Genomic DNA, 20,677 nt, shown 5'->3' with positions numbered 1-20,677 from the left:
CCCAGGTCTTTGTAGAGAGCTGCATTCCCAAACTTCACATCCAGAACCAAGGCACTCAGAGACTCAGCACCCTTCTTAGAGATGATAGAGCCTGGAGAGAACACACACTATTCACATGTTCATTTCTCTACTTTGAAAGGTAGTCCAGTTTGCTGTTGTTGTTGTTGTTGACAGACCTGTGATGAGTGGGAGGCTGTCGACTGTAGACGTAACGTCTCTCAGAGCGTACATGACCTTGTCAGCAGGCACCAGGTTATCTGTCTGTCCTACAATGCAACAGCCAACCTCCTCCAGGATTCGATGCAGCTGAGGAGGGTGCCACAATATCACACATTAATAACTTGTAAATGAGAGAGAGAGAGAGAGGGAGGGGGGGGGGGGAGAGAGAGACAGACAGACAGAAGAAAGAGAGAGAGAGAGAGAGAGAGAGAGAGAGAGAGAGAGAGTACCTGTTGTACAGACTGATAGACGTTAAAGCCAGGGATGGACTCCAGTTTGTCAAGCGTGCCGCCTGTGTGTGCCAGACCTCTGCCACTTATCATGGGTACCTATGGACACAGCTTCTGATAGTCAGACACACACACACACACACACACACACACACACACACACACACACACACACACACACACACACACACACAGGTGTATCCAGGCAGGTACCTTGCAGCCGCAGGCAGCCAGAGCAGGAGCCAGCACCAGGCTGATCTTGTCCCCCACTCCACCTGTCGAGTGTTTATCCACCATTAGCCCCTCCCACTCTGCCGGCCATGACATCACTTCCCCTGACATCATCATCTCCTTCGTCAGTGCGAGAGTCTCCTCTGCTACCATTCCCTGCAGCCAGATTGCCATCAGCATGGCTCCTATACACACACACACACATGCACGCACAGACGCAGACACCCACACACACGCGCACACACACACACACACACACATCAGATCAGACTTTCAACTGTAGAGTAGAGTGCAGGTTTTGGACTGAGCTTGATAATTGATACTCAGTCTAAAGTGTGTGGGGGTTGTCTTCCCAGCAGACCTATAATAACTTGCCTTATCTGGCATCCAGAGATGCTTGTTCTAGGTCCCAAGAAACAAAGAGATCTTCTGTTGAATCTGACAATTAATCTTAATGGTTGTACAGTCGTCTCAAATAATACTGTGAAGGACCTCGGCGTTACTCTGGACCCTGATCTCTCTTTTGAAGAACATATCAAGACCATTTCGAGGACAGCTTTTTTCCATCTACGTAATATTGCAAAAATCAGAAACTTTCTGTCCAAAAATGATGCAGAAAAATTAATCCATGCTTTTGTCACTTCTAGGTTAGACTACTGCAATACTCTATTTTCCGGCTACCCGGATAAACACTAAATAAACTTCAGTTAGTGCTAAATACGGCTGCTAGAATCCTGACTAGAACCAAAAAATTTGATCATATTACTCCAGTGCTAGCCTCTCTACACTGGCTTCCTGTCAAAGCAAGGGCTGATTTCAAGGTTTTACTGCTAACCTACAAAGCATTACATGGGCTTGCTCCTACCTATCTCTCTGATTTGGTCCTGCCGTACATACCTACACGTACGCTACGGTCACAAGACGCAGGCCTCCTAATTGTCCCTAGAATTTCTAAGCAAACAGCTGGAGGCAGGGCTTTCTCCTATAGAGCTCCATTTTTATGGAACGGTCTGCCTACCCATGTCAGAGACGCAAACTCGGTCTCAACCTTAGGTCTTTACTGAAGACTCATCTCTTCAGTGGGTCATATGATTGAGTGTAGTCTGGCCCAGGAGTGGGAAGGTGAACGGAAAGGCTCTGGAGCAACGAACCGCCCTTGCTGTCTCTGCCTGGCCTGTTCCCCTCTTTCCACTGGGATTCTCTGCCTCTAACCCTATTACAGGGGCTGAGTCACTGGCTTGCTGGGGCTCTCTCATGCCGTCCCTGGAGGGGGTGCGTCACCTGAGTGGGTTGATTCACTGTTGTGGTCATCCTGTCTGGGTTGGCGCCCCCCCCTTGGGTTGTGCCGTGGCGGAGATCTTTGTGGGCTATACTCAGCCTTGTCTCAGGATGGTAAGTTGGTGTTTGAAGATATCCCTCTAGTGGTGTGGGGGCTGTGCTTTGGCAAAGTGGGTGGGGTTATATCCTTCCTGTTTGGCCCTGTCCGGGGGTGTCCTCGGATGGGGCCACAGTGTCTCCTGACCCCTCCTGTCTCAGCCTCCAGTATTTATGCTGCAGTAGTTTGTGTCGGGGGGCTGGGGTCAGTTTGTTATATCTGGAGTACTTCTCCTGTCCTATTCGGTGTCCTGTGTGAATCTAAGTGTGCGTTCTCTAATTCTCTCCTTCTCTCTTTCTTTCTCTCTCTCGGAGGACCTGAGCCCTAGGACCATGCCCCAGGACTACCTGACATGATGACTCCTTGCTGTCCCCAGTCCACCTGGCCATGCTGCTGCTCCAGTTTCAACTTCCACCTGACTGTGCTGCTGCTCCAGTTTCAACTGTTCTGCCTTATTATTATTCGACCATGCTGGTCATTTATGAACATTTGAACATCTTGGCCATGTTCTGTTATAATCTCCACCCGGCACAGCCAGAAGAGGACTGGCCACCCCACATAGCCTGGTTCCTCTCTAGGTTTCTTCCTAGGTATTGGCCTTTCTAGGGAGTTTTTCCTAGCCACCGTGCTTCTACACCTGCATTGCTTGCTGTTTGGGGTTTTAGGCTGGGTTTCTGTACAGCACTTTGAGATATCAGCTGATGTACGAAGGGCTATATAAATAAATTTGATTTGATTTGATTTGATCCCACCCACTGTGACTCTGTGACCTACCTGCATGTCGCTGGATGGTGTGTGTGTGTGTATGTGTGTGTGTGTGTATGTGTATGTGTGTGTATGTGTATGTGTGTGTGTGTGTGTGTGTGTGTGTGTATGTGTGTGTGTGTGTATGTGTGTGTGTGTGTGTGTGTACCAATCTGGCTCTCTTGGATGGTCTTGTCCTTGACACCCTGTACGAAGTCTCGGATCTCCCCAGCGCTCAGCTGTTCACCATTCCGTTTCTTGCGGATGTGTTCGGGGAAAGTAGCTGTGCTCTGCTCGTGGTGCGCCATCCCTGCAGCTCACTGACACACAATGGACTGACACACAGCGGACTGACACACAGCGAACTGACACACAGCTGACTGAAACACAGCGGACTGAAACACAGCAGACTGAAACACAGCAGACTGAAACACAGCTGACTGAAACACAGCGGACTGAAACACAGCAGACTGAAACACAGCAGACTGACACACAGCTGACTGAAACACAGCGGACTGACACACAGCTGACTGAAACACAGCGGACTGAAACACAGCTCACTGACACACAGCGGACTGACACACAGCGGACTGACACACAGCTGACTGAAACACAGCGGACTGACACACAGCTGACTGAAACACAGCGGACTGAAACACAGCTCACTGACACACAGCGGACTGACACACAGCGGACTGACACACAGCTGACTGACACACAGCTGACTGACACACAGCGGACTGAAACACAGCAGACTGAAACACAGCTGACTGAAACACAGCGAACTGACACACAGCTGACTGACACACAGCTGACTGAAACACAGCTGACTGACACACAGCTGACTGACACACAGCGGACTGACACACAGCGGACTGTCACACAGCGGACTGTCACACAGCGGACTGTCACACAGCGGACTGATACACAGCGGACTGACACACAGCTGCATGTGACAAGTAGGAGAGGAAAATACACAAGGGATTGTTTTAAATCACTAAACTATTGTGTGTGTGTGTGTGTGTGTGTGTGTGTGTGTTTCAACAGAATCGGCGGAATGAATACACCCCTGATCAGCGTAAATACAGTTCACTCTCATAACTGCCACGTTGCGCTCCTTCTCTCCCTTTGCTTGTGGACTTCAATGTACAACACATGTGACCAGGCAAAAACACATTTCCAAGCCAAACCTCTACAAACAACCTACATCTTTGTTACCATATTATCTAAAATAACGGCACACATCGTCAGCATAGTTAATAGAACTAACTCGTTAGTAAACCTGCTACAATCATGTAGTAACGTCAGTGTAATAGTCAGTTAATAGTTACACAAGTGGGCCCCAGTGGCAATAAATGAGTAATACCAAAATCTTACCTTGACTTAGAAGAGTTCTAGTGTTGTCTTGGAAAGTCTGTTAGAGCAGGGCGTTTCTGTTAACTAGTCAGCTGAACTTGCCAGAAAAATGAAACTGAAAAAAAAAATATAATAACAATAATAATCTCTCTCTCTTGCTCTATTTCTCTCTTGCTTCTACTTCATTTTGGAAGGAATTCATTTGTTCAAAACTGTTCAACTATTGTCTTTCTCTCTCTGAGTCAACAACCCATATCATGGATTTCTCACCATTCCTGTCGGGTTGTGATTGGTCCATTTGCTGCCAGCTAGTGGACATGTTGCACTATTGCCCTCAGCTGTGTCTGGACCGTTATTGTCCACGTTTGTAGTGTTCTAATGTACTATGGAAAAAGATGGCTCTCCTATTCTTGGCACTTTGCCCAGTCATATTTAAGGTTAGAACTACCTTTCTAGGCATTCTGATGCTTCTAGCTTTGAGTTAAATGTGTTGATAGCATATCTACAGTATTTCACTTTTTAATGTGTATAGTATTGCTTACTGAGTGTTGTCCAATGAATGCCTTAACCACTCCCTCTTCAAATCAGGGCTGATTGGAAAAATATGTTCAAAAGAGAACATTGTATTATCATTTCTTTGTACTCTCTGAGGAAGGCCATGCAGCTGAAATGCGTCTGAGTTTTTAAACTTTGTTTCTATTGAACATGCCATACAAATAAAGACATTGTAATTAATTGTATGAAGAGTACCTTGGTTCTCCTTTCTTTTTGATGACCAATTTACCCCTTTTACCAAAGAGCATCTTCTGTCCACCAAGTCTACTATTGTGTACCTCAGCAGCACTTCCATTCCTCCTCTTCTTTTCTGTGTCTATTAAGGTTTTCAGAACTTCAGAGTTTCCAACCTATACCAGAACGCTGCTCCTGAACACTGTCATGTCTTCCAACCTTGAGAACACACACCGGTCAAATACCCCTCTCTGTCTGTCTGTATGGAAGGACTAGTGACCAATGGGTGTGAGTGGTGGAGCGGGTCAGTTAGTTATTAACTACTACAGTAGTCACAACCCATCACGAATCAGAAGGGGAAACAGTCATTTTGACGTAAAAACATCTGACCCTACCATTTCGCATCATCCCAATACCCTCACCACATCCCTTTACCCTCACCACATCCCCTTACCCTCAACCCCTCCCTTTACCCTCACCCGAACCCCCTCCCCTTACCCGAACCCCCTCACATCAAACCTATAATCCAGTATATTATCTCTATCCATTATCATCAATCTTTACCTGTCTTCCTCTACCTGAACCCTCCCTGAACCCTCCCTGACCCTGGTCTGTACCTGTCTTACTCTACCTGAACCCTCCCTGATCCTTACATCTGACCCTGGTCTGTACCTGTCTTCACCTACCTGAACCCTCCCTGACCCTGGTCTGTACCTGTCTTCCTCTGAAAGCACTGAACTGAGCTTTTAGAATTTGAGCAATTCCAGTGGCGGCTGGTGGGAGGAGCTACAGGAGGACGGGCTCATTGTAATGGCTGGAATGGAATTGATGGAATGGTATCAAACATATGGAAACCACGTTTGACTCCGTTCCAATCATTCCTTTCCAGCCATTACAATGAGCCTATCCTCCTATATCTCCTCCCACCAGCCTCCACTGAGCAATTCAATGTTAGCGCTCAAAGTGTCTTCAGTCATACAGAAACACTCTGGTCCTGGTTAGCGGTGGTAGGAATGGTTTGGTCCGAAGTCGGCCTGGTGTTGGTCATCAGAGTAGGCTTGTCTTGGTTCAGGAAGGCAATCATTTGTACGGGGTAGGCGAGGTTTGTATGTGCATAGGCCTGGTTTGGTTCAGGGTAGTCAGGGTTTCACAATGGTCCTCAGAGCAAAATCAGATGACTACCATTTCTCAGCTTGGCTTTCTGAACAACAGGCTGGTATACAGTGGGGCAAAAAAGTATTTAGTCAGCCACCAATTGTGCAAGTTCTCCCACTTAAAAAGATGAGAGAGGCCTGTAATTTTCATCATAGGTACACTTCAACTATGACAGACAAAATGAAAAAAAAAATCCAGAAAATCACATTGTAGGATTTTTAATGAATTTATTTGCAAATTATGGTGGAAAATAAGTATTTGGTCAATAACAAAAGTTTATCTCAATACTTTGTTATATACCCTTTGTTGGCAATGACAGAGGTCAAACGTTTTCTGTAAGTCTTTCACACACTGCTGCTGGTATTTTGGTCCATTCCTCCATGCAGATCTCCTCTAGAGCAGTGATATTTTGGGGCTGTTGCTGGGCAACACGGACTTTCAACTCCCTCCAAAGATTTTCTATGGGGTTGAGATCTGGAGACTGGCTAGGCCACTCCAGGACCTTGAAATGCTTCTTACGAAGCCACTCCTTTGTTGCCCGGGCGGTGTGTTTGGGATCATTATCATGCTGAAAGACCCAGCCACGTTTCATCTTCAATGCCCTTGCTGATGGAAGGAGGTTTTCACTCAAAATCTCACGATACATGGCCCCATTAATTCTTTCCTTTACACGGATCAGTCGTCCTGGTCCCTTTGCAGAAAAACAGCCCCAAAGCATGATGTTTCCACCCCCATGCTTCACAGTAGGTATGGTGTTCTTTGGATGCAACTCAGCATTCTTTGTCCTCCAAACCCGACGAGTTGAGTTTTTACCAAAAAGTTATATTTTGGTTTCATCTGACCATATGACTTTCTCCCTTCTGGATTCTCCCTTCTCTTCTTCTGGATCATCCAAATGCTCTCTAGCAAACTTCAGACGGGCCTGGACATGTACTGGCTTAAGCAGGGGGACACGTCTGGCACTGCAGGATTTGAGTCCCTGGCGGCGTAGTGTGTTACTGATGGTAGGCTTTGTTACTTTGGTCCCAGCTCTCCGCAGGTCATTCACTAGGTCCCCCCGTGTGGTTCTGGGATTTTTGCTCACCGTTCTTGTGATCATTTTGACCCCACGGGGTGAGATCTTGCATGGAGCCCCAGATCGAGGGAGATTATCAGTGGTCTTGTATGTCTTCCATTTGCTAATAATTGCTCCCACAGTTGATTTCTTCAAACCAAGCTGCTTACCTATTGCAGATTCAGTCTTCCCAGCCTGGTGCAGGTCTACAATTTTGTTTCTGGTGTCCTTTGACAGCTCTTTGGTCTTGGTCATAGTGGAGTTTGGAGTGTGACTGTTTGAGGTTGTGGACAAGGTGTCTTTTATACTGATAACAAGTTCAAACAGGTGCCATTAATACAGGTAACGAGTGGAGGACAGAGGAGCCTCTTAAAGAAGAAGTTACAGGTCTGTGAGAACCAGAAATCTTGCTTGTTTGTAGGTGACCAAATACTTATTTTCCACCATAATTTGCAAATTAATTAATTAAAAATCCTACAATGTGATTTTCTGGATATTTTTTTTCTCATTTTGTCTGTCATAGTTGAAGTGTACATATAATGAAAATTACAGGCCTCTCTCATCTTTTCAAGTGGGAGAACTTGCACAATTGGTGGCTGACTAAATACTGTTTTGCCCCACTGTAGATACTCAGCCAATATAACTGGAGGACATGTTTAACAGCAACAACAAACTGGAATACCTGTCGATCAAGACAAATGTGAACAGCTGAATAATGTGTGTGTGTGTCTGTGTTCATGTGGCAGTGTGTGTGTGTGTGTGTGTGTGTGTGTCTGTCTGTGTGTGTCTGTGTGTTACCTGAATGTTTCTCAGGACATTCTAACCAAGTGAGAGAGACTTTGAAATTTCTTCAAACGATCTTCTTTATTTAATAAGAATTGCAATAATGAAGCTGGTCGACCCCACACTCTTGAGTGTAAGACAGAGAGCTCAACGGTACAGAAGAAACAGAGGTCCTATATAGCAGACCTAGAAATGCTTAGTCATGGCTGGTTCCACTCCTCCCATGCAGATCGAGGCATCATAAGCTACCTTGGGTTCATCTTGTGGTTATGTTCACCGGGTGTTGTTTCCCCGTACCCTGGATTAGATTCTCAGAAGCATAGATGATTAGAAACAAATAGGGGTTTGTTCTATTTCTCAGGCTCTCTCTATATCGGCTCACACCATGTCCTTGACTATACCCACAGACCAGCTGCAGGGAGCAAGAGGGGAACCATCCCTTTACAGAAGCACAGCATTTGTAGTTATGAAAATCTCTTACTATTGTTAAGCATATAATTCAACAATCAATATTCAACAAAGCAGGTAAATACGTAATATTTCCCTTACAGTTTTCACACATCAAAGTTCCTGTAGATTGTTAAAACAGGATCTCACATACTGCAGTTGCACCCAAACGGCTCTTATCTGTACGCCCAGACCCATGACTAAGTCACATAAGACAAGCCTATACTAAAATATAACCATGGATAATTCTCCAAGTAAAAACAGCATAGTATGTTCAATTAATCTACATAGGTAATTCAATCATTTCCTCCATAATGGTTACATAAAACAGGTTTCTTAAGGCAAAAACAATAGTAGGGTGATTAGTCGGGTTAGCAACATTGAAACAAATTTTTAGCTACGTTGGAACTACTTATCAAGTTCGCTAACCCTTCCCCTAACCTTTCCCCTAACCCTTTTAGCTAACCCTTCCACTAACCTTAACCCCTAGAGCTAGTTAGCGTTAGCCACCTAGCTGTTAGCAACAACAAATTGTAATTCGTGACATGTCATACATTTAACAAATTCAAAACATATTGTAGGAATTGTATTATGGATTGTAATTCATAACATATCATACAAAATGGATAATGGACATCCACAAAATAAGATACCATACGAAACGTAACATATCACAGTAAATGGAGTGTTTTGGATTACATACGCACAAAATAATACGAACTGCTCTGAGACCATGTTGAGAAAACCAGGCACAGCTCATCACCCGTCTAACACCATCCCTACAGTGAAGCGTGGTGGCAGCATCATGCTATGGGGATACTTTTCAGCGGCATGGACTGGGAGACTGGCAAGGACAGAGGAACAATGAATGGATCCAAATACAGGCAAATCCTTGATGATGACCTGCTTCAGAGTGCAAACAACTTTAGACTGAGGCAAAGACTTACGTTCCAACAGAACAATGTCCCCAAATATACAGCCAAAGCAATACTGGAATGACTTCAGAACAAGAATGTGGAAGTCCTTGAGTGGCCCAGCCAAAGCCCAGACTTGAACCCATTGAAAATCTGTGGATTGAAGGACTTGAAGATTGCTGTTTTTCACCGCTCCCCATCTAATTTAACAGAGCGTGAGAAAAGGAAGAATGGGAGAAAAAACCCTAATCCAGATGTGCAAAGCTGATACAAACAAACCCAAGACAAAGTCTATAAGTATAGACTCAGGGGTGTAAATAATTATGCAAATTTGATTTCTGTATTTAATTTTCAATACATTTGCAAAACATTTTTCTATTGATTGATATGTAGCCTACATTGGGCCTTTATGATATCCTTTACAAATCAAATCAAACTACATTTTATTGGTCACATACACACATTTATCAGATGTATGTGAGTGAGTAGTGAAATGCTTGTGTTCCAGCTCCAACAGTGCAGTAATATCTCCTTTCTTTCTGTAATGTTCCCTTTCTTTCTGTGTCACCAAATGTTTGCATAATGTTAAAGTTACCAGGTTGTTAGGGCCATACTGGCCAAACATTTTGTTCTTATATTTATATTATAATAGAGATGTGTGGACAGGTGTTTTCATATTTAGAAGCAATGTGGAAAGGAGCATCGTTGTTGTTTTGGAAGAATCTGTTGAGTTCATGCTGAGACAAACCAAAAAGGAAAATCCCTACACACACCACACACACACACACACACACACACACACACACACACACACACACACACACACACACACACACACACACACACACACACACACACACACAACACACAACACATACACCACACACACACACACACCACACACACACACACACCACACACACACACACCACACACACCACACACACCACACACCACACACCACACACACACCCACACACCACACACCCACACACCACACACACACACACACACACACCACACACACACACACCACGCACCATACACACCACACGCACCACACACCACGCACACCACGCACCACACGCACCACGCACCACACACCACGCACCACACACCACGCACCACACACACCACGCACAACACACACACACCGCACACACCACGCACCACACACACCACGCACCACACACACCACGCACCACACACACACACACCACGCACACCACGCACCACACACACTCACCACGCACCACACACACACACACACCACACACACCACACACCACACCACACACACCACACACCACAACACACACACACACCACACACACACACACACCACACACACACACACACACACACACATACACACACACACACACACACACACACACACACCACACACCACACCACACACACACACACACCACACACACACACACACCACACACACACACACCACACACCACACACCACACACACACCCACACACCACACACACACACACACCACACACACACACACCACGCACCACACACACCACACGCACCACACACCACGCACCACACACACCACACACACCACACACCACACACACCACGCACACCACGCACCACACGCACCACGCACCACACACCACGCACCACACACACCACGCACAACACACACACACACACCGCACACACCACGCACCACACACACCACGCACCACACACACCACGCACCACACACACCACGCACCACACACACCACGCACCACACACACACACACCACACACACACACACACACACACACACACTCACCACGCACCACACACACACACACACCACACTCACCACGCACACACACACACACACACACACACACACACACCACACACCACGCACCACACACACACACACACACACACACACACACACTACACTCACCACGCACACACACACACACACACACACCACACACCACGCACCACGCACCACACACACCACACATCAGACAGACAGACATACAGACACACTAATGAAACTCAGCTGTAAATCAACATCTGTCTTGACTTAATGTGTGTTTTCCTGGATAACAATACTCTGATTCATAGCAGTTCCTGGAAACGGTTCAAATCTATTTAGTCTCCACAGAACGTTGTGACTTTATATGAGTGAATCAGAGAGGACTTTGAGAGTGAAGAGCAGGACACAGAGGCTTTAGTTCTGAACTATACATCCTTTAAAAAGGCATCTCCCAATCAAGCTTTAACATAGAGTGGATTTGTGTCACTATGGCAGTATGATTTCTGCCACTAGTGGCTGTGTGTGTAGCAGGTCGACGGGCCCCAGTGTCAGCGCCCCTTGTAGACTGAGTCTCTGCTCTGCACTCAGCGCCGGAGTCTCGTAGTGGACACGCAGCCATGGCTGCCCTGGGGTCAGAGGGCAAAGGTCGAGTCAGACTAGGGTGACACCGACCCTACACCCTTCACACCCTAACACACACACACACAGTCAGAGAGTTCTCACCTTTCTCCACCTTATGTCCCAAAGACACCAGAAGCTCCGCCCCCACGCTGTGATTGACAGGGTCTCCGGCCTTCGAACGTCCCGCCCCCAACCTGTGCAGCACCTGAGCAATGACCATGCCGTCTATGTCCAGCACTGTTCCTGTAGACACCAAAAGACAAAGTCATGCAGTGTATATGTATGTGTGTGTGTGTGTGTGAGTGTGTGTGTGAGTGTGTGTGTGTGCGCATTTGCTTTTGTTAATCTGTGCCTGTGTGTGTTACCGTGGCCCTGTGTCTCCAGTTCTGTCTGGTAGTGTGCCAGTCTCAGGATGCTGTAGTAGTCTGCGTTGGTTGAACAGAGTGATGCAGCGATCTGACTGGCTACTCCCTGACCAATCATCATGTTCTGGAACTTTTCCAGGGCTGCACCATTCTGCAGGGTTGTAGAGATCACCTTTTTACCCTCCTCCAGGCTCCCTGCACGGCCAATCATCCACAACAGCAGCCCACCTACACACACACACACACACACACACACACACACACCCACAGAATATTGACTTGAATTTGAAGGTAATGAACATCCACAGCTTCTGTGTCTAGACTGTAGCTAAGCCCGAGCAGCACTGACATTCTAACTAGGTCTTGGTCTGCTTGGTTTTGGTCCAAAGGAACCAATTCACTGAGTGTCTGTGTGTGTGTGTGTGTGTATTCCTCACCCAGACTTGTAACCAGCTCCAGTATGTCGTCTGGGCCCCTCCCCTTTAGACACTCCAGGGACTCCATCACTTCCAGAGTGTTCCCCACACAGCGACCAATAGGACAGTTCATACGACTAAGTACCGCCCCCGTACGGATCCCCAAACTGTTCCCAACTGTCACCTGCAGGAGAGAATGGTAAGGGTGAGGGGTCTGGTAAGGGTCAGGGGTCATGGTAAGGGTCAGGGGTCATGGTAAGGGTCAGGGGTCTGGTAAGGGTCAGGGGTCAAGGTAAGGGTGAGGGGTCATGGTAAGGGTGAGGGGTCATGGTAAGGGTCAGGGGTCATGGTAAGGATCAGGGGTCATGGTAAGGGTCAGGGGTCATGGTAAGGGTAAGGGGTCAAGGTAAGGGTCAGGGGTCATGGTAAGGGTGAGGGGTCTGGTAAGGGTCAGGGGTCTGGTACGGGTCAGGGGTCATGGTAAGGGTCAGGGGTCATGGTAAGGGTCAGGGGTCTGGTAAGGGTGAGGGGTCTGGTAAGGGTCAGGGGTCTGGTAAGGGTGAGGGGTCTGGTAAGGGTCAGGGGTCAAGGTAAGGGTGAGGGGTCTGGTAAGGGTCAGGGGTCATGGTAAGGGTCAGGGGTCATGGTAAGGGTCAGGGGTCATGGTAAGGGTGAGGGGTCTGGTAAGGGTGAGGGGTCTGGTAAGGGTCAGGGGTCATGGTAAGGGTCAGGGGTCATGGTAAGGGTGAGGGGTCTGGTAAGGGTCAGGGGTCTGGTAAGGGTCAGGGGTCAAGGTAAGGGTGAGGGGTCTGGTAAGGGTCAGGGGTCATGGTAAGGGTCAGTGGTCATGGTAAGGGTCAGGAGTCATGGTAAGGGTGAGGGGTCTGGTAAGGGTCAGGGGTCATGGTAAGGGTCAGGGGTCTGGTAAGGGTCAGGGGTCATGGTAAGGGTCAGGGGTCTGGTAAGGGTGAGGGGTCTGGTAAGGGTCAGGGGTCATGGTAAGGGTCAGGGGTCTGGTAAGGGTGAGGGGTCTGGTAAGGGTCAGGGGTCATGGTAAGGGTCAGGGGTCTGCTTTGTGTTATGTCCTTTCTATTCCAGACTTGACAACCAGTTGAGTTCCTAACTAAATCAACAACCTTATTTGATCAATCAAGTACAAGGCAGCAGTGAAAACATGGCCCTCCAGACATTCAGACAAGAATGGGGTAAAGGTCAGGTGTCAGTGTTAGGGTTACCATGGACTGGGCCAGCGACTTGGCACTGCCCAGGTCTTTGTAGAGAGCTGCATTCCCAAACTTCACATCCAGAACCAAGGCACTCAGAGACTCAGCACCCTTCTTAGAGATGATAGAGCCTGGAGAGAACACACACTATTCACATGTTCATTTCTCTACTTTGAAAGGTAGTCCAGTTTGCTGTTGTTGTTGTTGTTGACAGACCTGTGATGAGTGGGAGGCTGTCGACTGTAGACGTAACGTCTCTCAGAGCGTACATGACCTTGTCAGCAGGCACCAGGTTATCTGTCTGTCCTACAATGCAACAGCCAACCTCCTCCAGGATTCGATGCAGCTGAGGAGGGTGCCACAATATCACACATTAATAACTTGTAAATGAGAGAGAGAGAGAGAGAGAGGGAGGGGGGGGGGGGAGAGAGAGACAGACAGAAGAAAGAGAGAGAGAGAGAGAGAGAGAGAGAGAGAGAGAGAGAGAGAGAGAGAGAGAGAGAGAGTACCTGTTGTACAGACTGATAGACGTTAAAGCCAGGGATGGACTCCAGTTTGTCAAGCGTGCCGCCTGTGTGTGCCAGACCTCTGCCACTTATCATGGGTACCTATGGACACAGCTTCTGATAGTCAGACACACACACACACACACACACACACAGGTGTATCCAGGCAGGTACCTTGCAGCCGCAGGCAGCCAGAGCAGGAGCCAGCACCAGGCTGATCTTGTCCCCCACTCCACCTGTCGAGTGTTTATCCACCATTAGCCCCTCCCACTCTGCCGGCCATGACATCACTTCCCCTGACATCATCATCTCCTTCGTCAGTGCGAGAGTCTCCTCTGCTACCATTCCCTGCAGCCAGATTGCCATCAGCATGGCTCCTATACACACACACACACATGCACGCACAGACGCAGACACCCACACACACGCGCACACACACACACACACACATCAGATCAGACTTTCAACTGTAGAGTAGAGTGCAGGTTTTGGACTGAGCTTGATAATTGATACTCAGTCTAAAGTGTGTGGGGGTTGTCTTCCCAGCAGACCTATAATAACTTGCCTTATCTGGCATCCAGAGATGCTTGTTCTAGGTCCCAAGAAACAAAGAGATCTTCTGTTGAATCTGACAATTAATCTTAATGGTTGTACAGTCGTCTCAAATAAAACTGTGAAGGACCTCGGCGTTACTCTGGACCCTGATCTCTCTTTTGAAGAACATATCAAGACCATTTCGAGGACAGCTTTTTTCCATCTACGTAATATTGCAAAAATCAGAAACTTTCTGTCCAAAAATGATGCAGAAAAATTAATCCATGCTTTTGTCACTTCTAGGTTAGACTACTGCAATACTCTATTTTCCGGCTACCCGGATAAAGCACTAAATAAACTTCAGTTAGTGCTAAATACGGCTGCTAGAATCCTGACTAGAACCAAAAAATTTGATCATATTACTCCAGTGCTAGCCTCTCTACACTGGCTTCCTGTCAAAGCAAGGGCTGATTTCAAGGTTTTACTGCTAACCTACAAAGCATTACATGGGCTTGCTCCTACCTATCTCTCTGATTTGGTCCTGCCGTACATACCTACACGTACGCTACGGTCACAAGACGCAGGCCTCCTAATTGTCCCTAGAATTTCTAAGCAAACAGCTGGAGGCAGGGCTTTCTCCTATAGAGCTCCATTTTTATGGAACGGTCTGCCTACCCATGTCAGAGACGCAAACTCGGTCTCAACCTTAGGTCTTTACTGAAGACTCATCTCTTCAGTGGGTCATATGATTGAGTGTAGTCTGGCCCAGGATTGGGAAGGTGAACGGAAAGGCTCTGGAGCAACGAACCGCCCTTGCTGTCTCTGCCTGGCCTGTTCCCCTCTTTCCACTGGGATGCTCTGCCTCTAACCCTATTACAGGGGCTGAGTCACTGGCTTGCTGGGGCTCTCTCATGCCGTCCCTGGAGGGGGTGCGTCACCTGAGTGGGTTGATTCACTGTTGTGGTCATCCTGTCTGGGTTGGCGCCCCCCCCTTGGGTTGTGCCGTGGCGGAGATCTTTGTGGGCTATACTCAGCCTTGTCTCAGGATGGTAAGTTGGTGTTTGAAGATATCCCTCTAGTGGTGTGGGGGCTGTGCTTTGGCAAAGTGGGTGGGGTTATATCCTTCCTGTTTGGCCCTGTCCGGGGGTGTCCTCGGATGGGGCCACAGTGTCTCCTGACCCCTCCTGTCTCAGCCTCCAGTATTTATGCTGCAGTAGTTTGTGTCGGGGGGCTGGGGTCAGTTTGTTATATCTGGAGTACTTCTCCTGTCCTATTCGGTGTCCTGTGTGAATCTAAGTGTGCGTTCTCTAATTCTCTCCTTCTCTCTTTCTTTCTCTCTCTCGGAGGACCTGAGCCCTAGGACCATGCCCCAGGACTACCTGACATGATGACTCCTTGCTGTCCCCAGTCCACCTGGCCATGCTGCTGCTCCAGTTTCAACTTCCACCTGACTGTGCTGCTGCTCCAGTTTCAACTGTTCTGCCTTATTATTATTCGACCATGCTGGTCATTTATGAACATTTGAACATCTTGGCCATGTTCTGTTATAATCTCCACCCGGCACAGCCAGAAGAGGACTGGCCACCCCACATAGCCTGGTTCCTCTCTAGGTTTCTTCCTAGGTATTGGCCTTTCTAGGGAGTTTTTCCTAGCCACCGTGCTTCTACACCTGCATTGCTTGCTGTTTGGGGTTTTAGGCTGGGTTTCTGTACAGCACTTTGAGATATCAGCTGATGTACGAAGGGCTATATAAATAAATTTGATTTGATTTGATTTGATCCCACCCACTGTGACTCTGTGACCTACCTGCATGTCGCTGGATGGTGTGTGTGTGTGTATGTGTGTGTGTGTGTATGTGTATGTGTGTGTATGTGTATGTGTGTGTGTGTGTGTGTGTGTGTGTGTGTGTGTGTATGTGTGTGTGTGTGTGTGTGTGTACCAATTTGGCTCTCTTGGATGGTCTTGTCCTTGACACCCTGTACGAAGTCTCGGATCTCCCCAGCGCTCAGCTGTTCACCATTCCGTTTCTTGCGGATGTGTTCGGGGAAAGTAGCTGTGCTCTGCTCGTGGTGCGCCATCCCTGCAGCTCACTGACACACAATGGACTGACACACAGCGGACTGACACACAGCGAACTGACACACAGCTGACTGAAACACAGCGGACTGAAACACAGCAGACTGAAACACAGCAGACTGAAACACAGCTGACTGAAACACAGCGGACTGAAACACAGCAGACTGAAACACAGCAGACTGACACACAGCTGACTGAAACACAGCGGACTGACACACAGCTGACTGAAACACAGCGGACTGAAACACAGCTCACTGACACACAGCGGACTGACACACAGCGGACTGACACACAGCTGACTGAAACACAGCGGACTGACACACAGCTGACTGAAACACAGCGGACTGAAACACAGCTCACTGACACACAGCGGACTGACACACAGCGGACTGACACACAGCTGACTGACACACAGCTGACTGACACACAGCGGACTGAAACACAGCAGACTGAAACACAGCTGACTGACACACAGCGAACTGACACACAGCTGACTGACACACAGCTGACTGAAACACAGCTGACTGACACACAGCTGACTGACACACAGCGGACTGACACACAGCGGACTGTCACACAGCGGACTGTCACACAGCGGACTGATACACAGCGGACTGACACACAGCTGCATGTGACAAGTAGGAGAGGAAAATACACAAGGGATTGTTTTAAATCACTAAACTATTGTGTGTGTGTGTGTGTGTGTGTGTGTGTGTTTCAACAGAATCGGCGGAATGAATACACCCCTGATCAGCGTAAATACAGTTCACTCTCATAACTGCCACGTTGCGCTCCTTCTCTCCCTTTGCTTGTGGACTTCAATGTACAACACATGTGACCAGGCAAAAACACATTTCCAAGCCAAACCTCTACAAACAACCTACATCTTTGTTACCATATTATCTAAAATAACGGCACACATCGTCAGCATAGTTAATAGAACTAACTCGTTAGTAAACCTGCTACAATCATGTAGTAACGTCAGTGTAATAGTCAGTTAATAGTTACACAAGTGGGCCCCAGTGGCAATAAATGAGTAATACCAAAATCTTACCTTGACTTAGAAGAGTTCTAGTGTTGTCTTGGAAAGTCTGTTAGAGCAGGGCGTTTCTGTTAACTAGTCAGCTGAACTTGCCAGAAAAATGAAACTGAAAAAAATATATATAATAACAATAATAATCTCTCTCTCTTGCTCTATTTCTCTCTTGCTTCTACTTCATTTTGGAAGGAATTCATTTGTTCAAAACTGTTCAACTATTGTCTTTCTCTCTCTGAGTCAACAACCCATATCATGGATTTCTCACCATTCCTGTCGGGTTGTGATTGGTCCATTTCCTGCCATCTAGTGGACATGTTGCACTATTGCCCTCAGCTGTGTCTGGACCGTTATTGTCCACGTTTGTAGTGTTCTAATGTACTATGGAAAAAGATGGCTCTCCTATTCTTGGCACTTTGCCCAGTCATATTTAAGGTTAGAACTACCTTTCTAGGCATTCTGATGCTTCTAGCTTTGAGTTAAATGTGTTGATAGCATATCTACAGTATTTCACTTTTTAATGTGTATAGTATTGCTTACTGAGTGTTGTCCAATGAATGCCTTAACCACTCCCTCTTCAAATCAGGGCTGATTGGAAAAATATGTTCAAAAGAGAACATTGTATTATCATTTCTTTGTACTCTCTGAGGAAGGCCATGCAGCTGAAATGCGTCTGAGTTTTTAAACTTTGTTTCTATTGAACATGCCATACAAATAAAGACATTGTAATTAATTGTATGAAGAGTACCTTGGTTCTCCTTTCTTTTTGATGACCAATTTACCCCTTTTACCAAAGAGCATCTTCTGTCCACCAAGTCTACTATTGTGTACCTCAGCAGCACTTCCATTCCTCCTCTTCTTTTCTGTGTCTATTAAGGTTTTCAGAACTTCAGAGTTTCCAACCTATACCAGAACGCTGCTCCTGAACACTGTCATGTCTTCCAACCTTGAGAACACACACCGGTCAAATACCCCTCTCTGTCTGTCTGTATGGAAGGACTAGTGACCAATGGGTGTGAGTGGTGGAGCGGGTCAGTTAGTTATTAACTACTACAGTAGTCACAACCCATCACGAATCAGAAGGGGCAACAGTCATTTTGACGTAAAAACATCTGACCCTACCATTTCGCATCATCCCAATACCCTCACCACATCCCTTTACCCTCACCACATCCCCTTACCCTCAACCCCTCCCTTTACCCTCACCCGAACCCCCTCCCCTTACCCGAACCCCCTCACATCAAACCTATAATCCAGTATATTATCTCTATCCATTATCATCAATCTTTACCTGTCTTCCTCTACCTGAACCCTCCCTGACCCTGGTCTGTACCTGTCTTACTCTACCTGAACCCTCCCTGATCCTTACATCTGACCCTGGTCTGTACCTGTCTTCACCTACCTGAACCCTCCCTGACCCTGGTCTGTACCTGTCTTCCTCTGAAAGCACTGAACTGAGCTTTTAGAATTTGAGCAATTCCAGTGGCGGCTGGTGGGAGGAGCTACAGGAGGACGGGCTCATTGTAATGGCTGGAATGGAATTGATGGAATGGTATCAAACATATGGAAACCACGTTTGACTCCGTTCCAATCATTCCTTTCCAGCCATTACAATGAGCCTATCCTCCTATATCTCCTCCCACCAGCCTCCACTGAGCAATTCAATGTTAGCGCTCAAAGTGTCTTCAGTCATACAGAAACACTCTGGTCCTGGTTAGCGGTGGTAGGAATGGTTTGGTCCGAAGTCGGCCTGGTGTTGGTCATCAGAGTAGGCTTGTCTTGGTTCAGGAAGGCAATCATTTGTACGGGGTGACACAGCCAGAAGAGGACTGGCCACCCCACATAGCCTGGTTCCTCTCTAGGTTTCTTCCTAGGTATTGGCCTTTCTAGGGAGTTTTTCCTAGCCACCGTGCTTCTACACCTGCATTGCTTGCTGTTTGGGGTTTTAGGCTGGGTTTCTGTACAGCACTTTGAGATATCAGCTGATGTACGAAGGGCTATATAAATAAATTTGATTTGATTTGATTTGATCCCACCCACTGTGACTCTGTGACCTACCTGCATGTCGCTGGATGGTGTGTGTGTGTGTATGTGTGTGTGTGTGTATGTGTATGTGTGTGTATGTGTATGTGTGTGTGTGTGTGTGTGTGTGTGTGTGTGTGTGTATGTGTGTGTGTGTGTGTGTGTGTACCAATCTGGCTCTCTTGGATGGTCTTGTCCTTGACACCCTGTACGAAGTCTCGGATCTCCCCAGCGCTCAGCTGTTCACCATTCCGTTTCTTGCGGATGTGTTCGGGGAAAGTAGCTGTGCTCTGCTCGTGGTGCGCCATCCCTGCAGCTCACTGACACACAATGGACTGACACACAGCGGACTGACACACAGCGAACTGACACACAGCTGACTGAAACACAGCGGACTGAAACACAGCAGACTGAAACACAGCAGACTGAAACACAGCTGACTGAAACACAGCGGACTGAAACACAGCAGACTGAAACACAGCAGACTGACACACAGCTGACTGAAACACAGCGGACTGACACACAGCTGACTGAAACACAGCGGACTGAAACACAGCTCACTGACACACAGCGGACTGACACACAGCGGACTGACACACAGCTGACTGAAACACAGCGGACTGACACACAGCTGACTGAAACACAGCGGACTGAAACACAGCTCACTGACACACAGCGGACTGACACACAGCGGACTGACACACAGCTGACTGACACACAGCTGACTGACACACAGCGGACTGAAACACAGCAGACTGAAACACAGCTGACTGACACACAGCGAACTGACACACAGCTGACTGACACACAGCTGACTGAAACACAGCTGACTGACACACAGCTGACTGA

At 47.4% G+C, this 20,677-nt stretch overlaps 2 protein-coding genes across 3 annotated transcripts in view; both read right to left on the bottom strand.

Annotated features, from left to right (window-relative positions):
- The window catches only part of LOC116360622 (thymidine phosphorylase-like), a 5,647-nt gene extending 2,291 nt beyond the window's left edge, over positions 1–3,356 (bottom strand). The window contains exons 1-5 of the mRNA XM_031815628.1: positions 2,969–3,356; positions 663–865; positions 450–548; positions 177–306; positions 1–91 (exon numbers count right to left, since the gene is read on the bottom strand). The exon at positions 1–91 is cut by the window's left edge and continues 28 nt beyond it. Coding sequence (XP_031671488.1) covers positions 1–91; positions 177–306; positions 450–548; positions 663–865; positions 2,969–3,107 — 662 coding nt within the window. The 5' untranslated portion in view covers positions 3,108–3,356. The remainder of the gene's footprint in view (positions 92–176; positions 307–449; positions 549–662; positions 866–2,968) is intronic.
- An 8,065-nt stretch (positions 3,357–11,421) lies between these two features.
- Positions 11,422–20,386, bottom strand: LOC109877293 (thymidine phosphorylase). 2 transcript variants are annotated; one of them, XM_031815630.1, is made up of 10 exons: positions 17,825–19,349; positions 16,634–17,395; positions 14,335–14,537; positions 14,164–14,262; positions 13,871–14,000; positions 13,667–13,785; positions 12,453–12,615; positions 12,016–12,243; positions 11,753–11,893; positions 11,422–11,655 (listed from the first exon to the last, which is right to left on the bottom strand). In XM_031815630.1, exons 2-10 carry the CDS (start codon positions 16,770–16,772, stop codon positions 11,516–11,518), a joined length of 1,362 nt encoding a protein of 453 aa, XP_031671490.1. In that variant the 5' UTR covers positions 16,773–17,395; positions 17,825–19,349; the 3' UTR covers positions 11,422–11,515. The 2 variants fall into 2 exon arrangements, with proteins under 2 accessions (XP_031671490.1, XP_031671489.1); XM_031815629.1 differs by lacking the exons at positions 16,634–17,395; positions 17,825–19,349 and adding an exon at positions 19,998–20,386.
- Positions 20,387–20,677: the final 291 nt, after the last annotated feature.

The sequence above is a fragment of the Oncorhynchus kisutch genome, unplaced genomic scaffold (assembly GCF_002021735.2).
Source record: "Oncorhynchus kisutch isolate 150728-3 unplaced genomic scaffold, Okis_V2 Okis09a-Okis19a_hom, whole genome shotgun sequence".
Lineage (NCBI taxonomy): Eukaryota > Metazoa > Chordata > Actinopteri > Salmoniformes > Salmonidae > Oncorhynchus > Oncorhynchus kisutch.
Note: the sequence above shows the minus strand (reverse complement) of the source record. Positions and strands in the feature narration are given on the sequence as shown.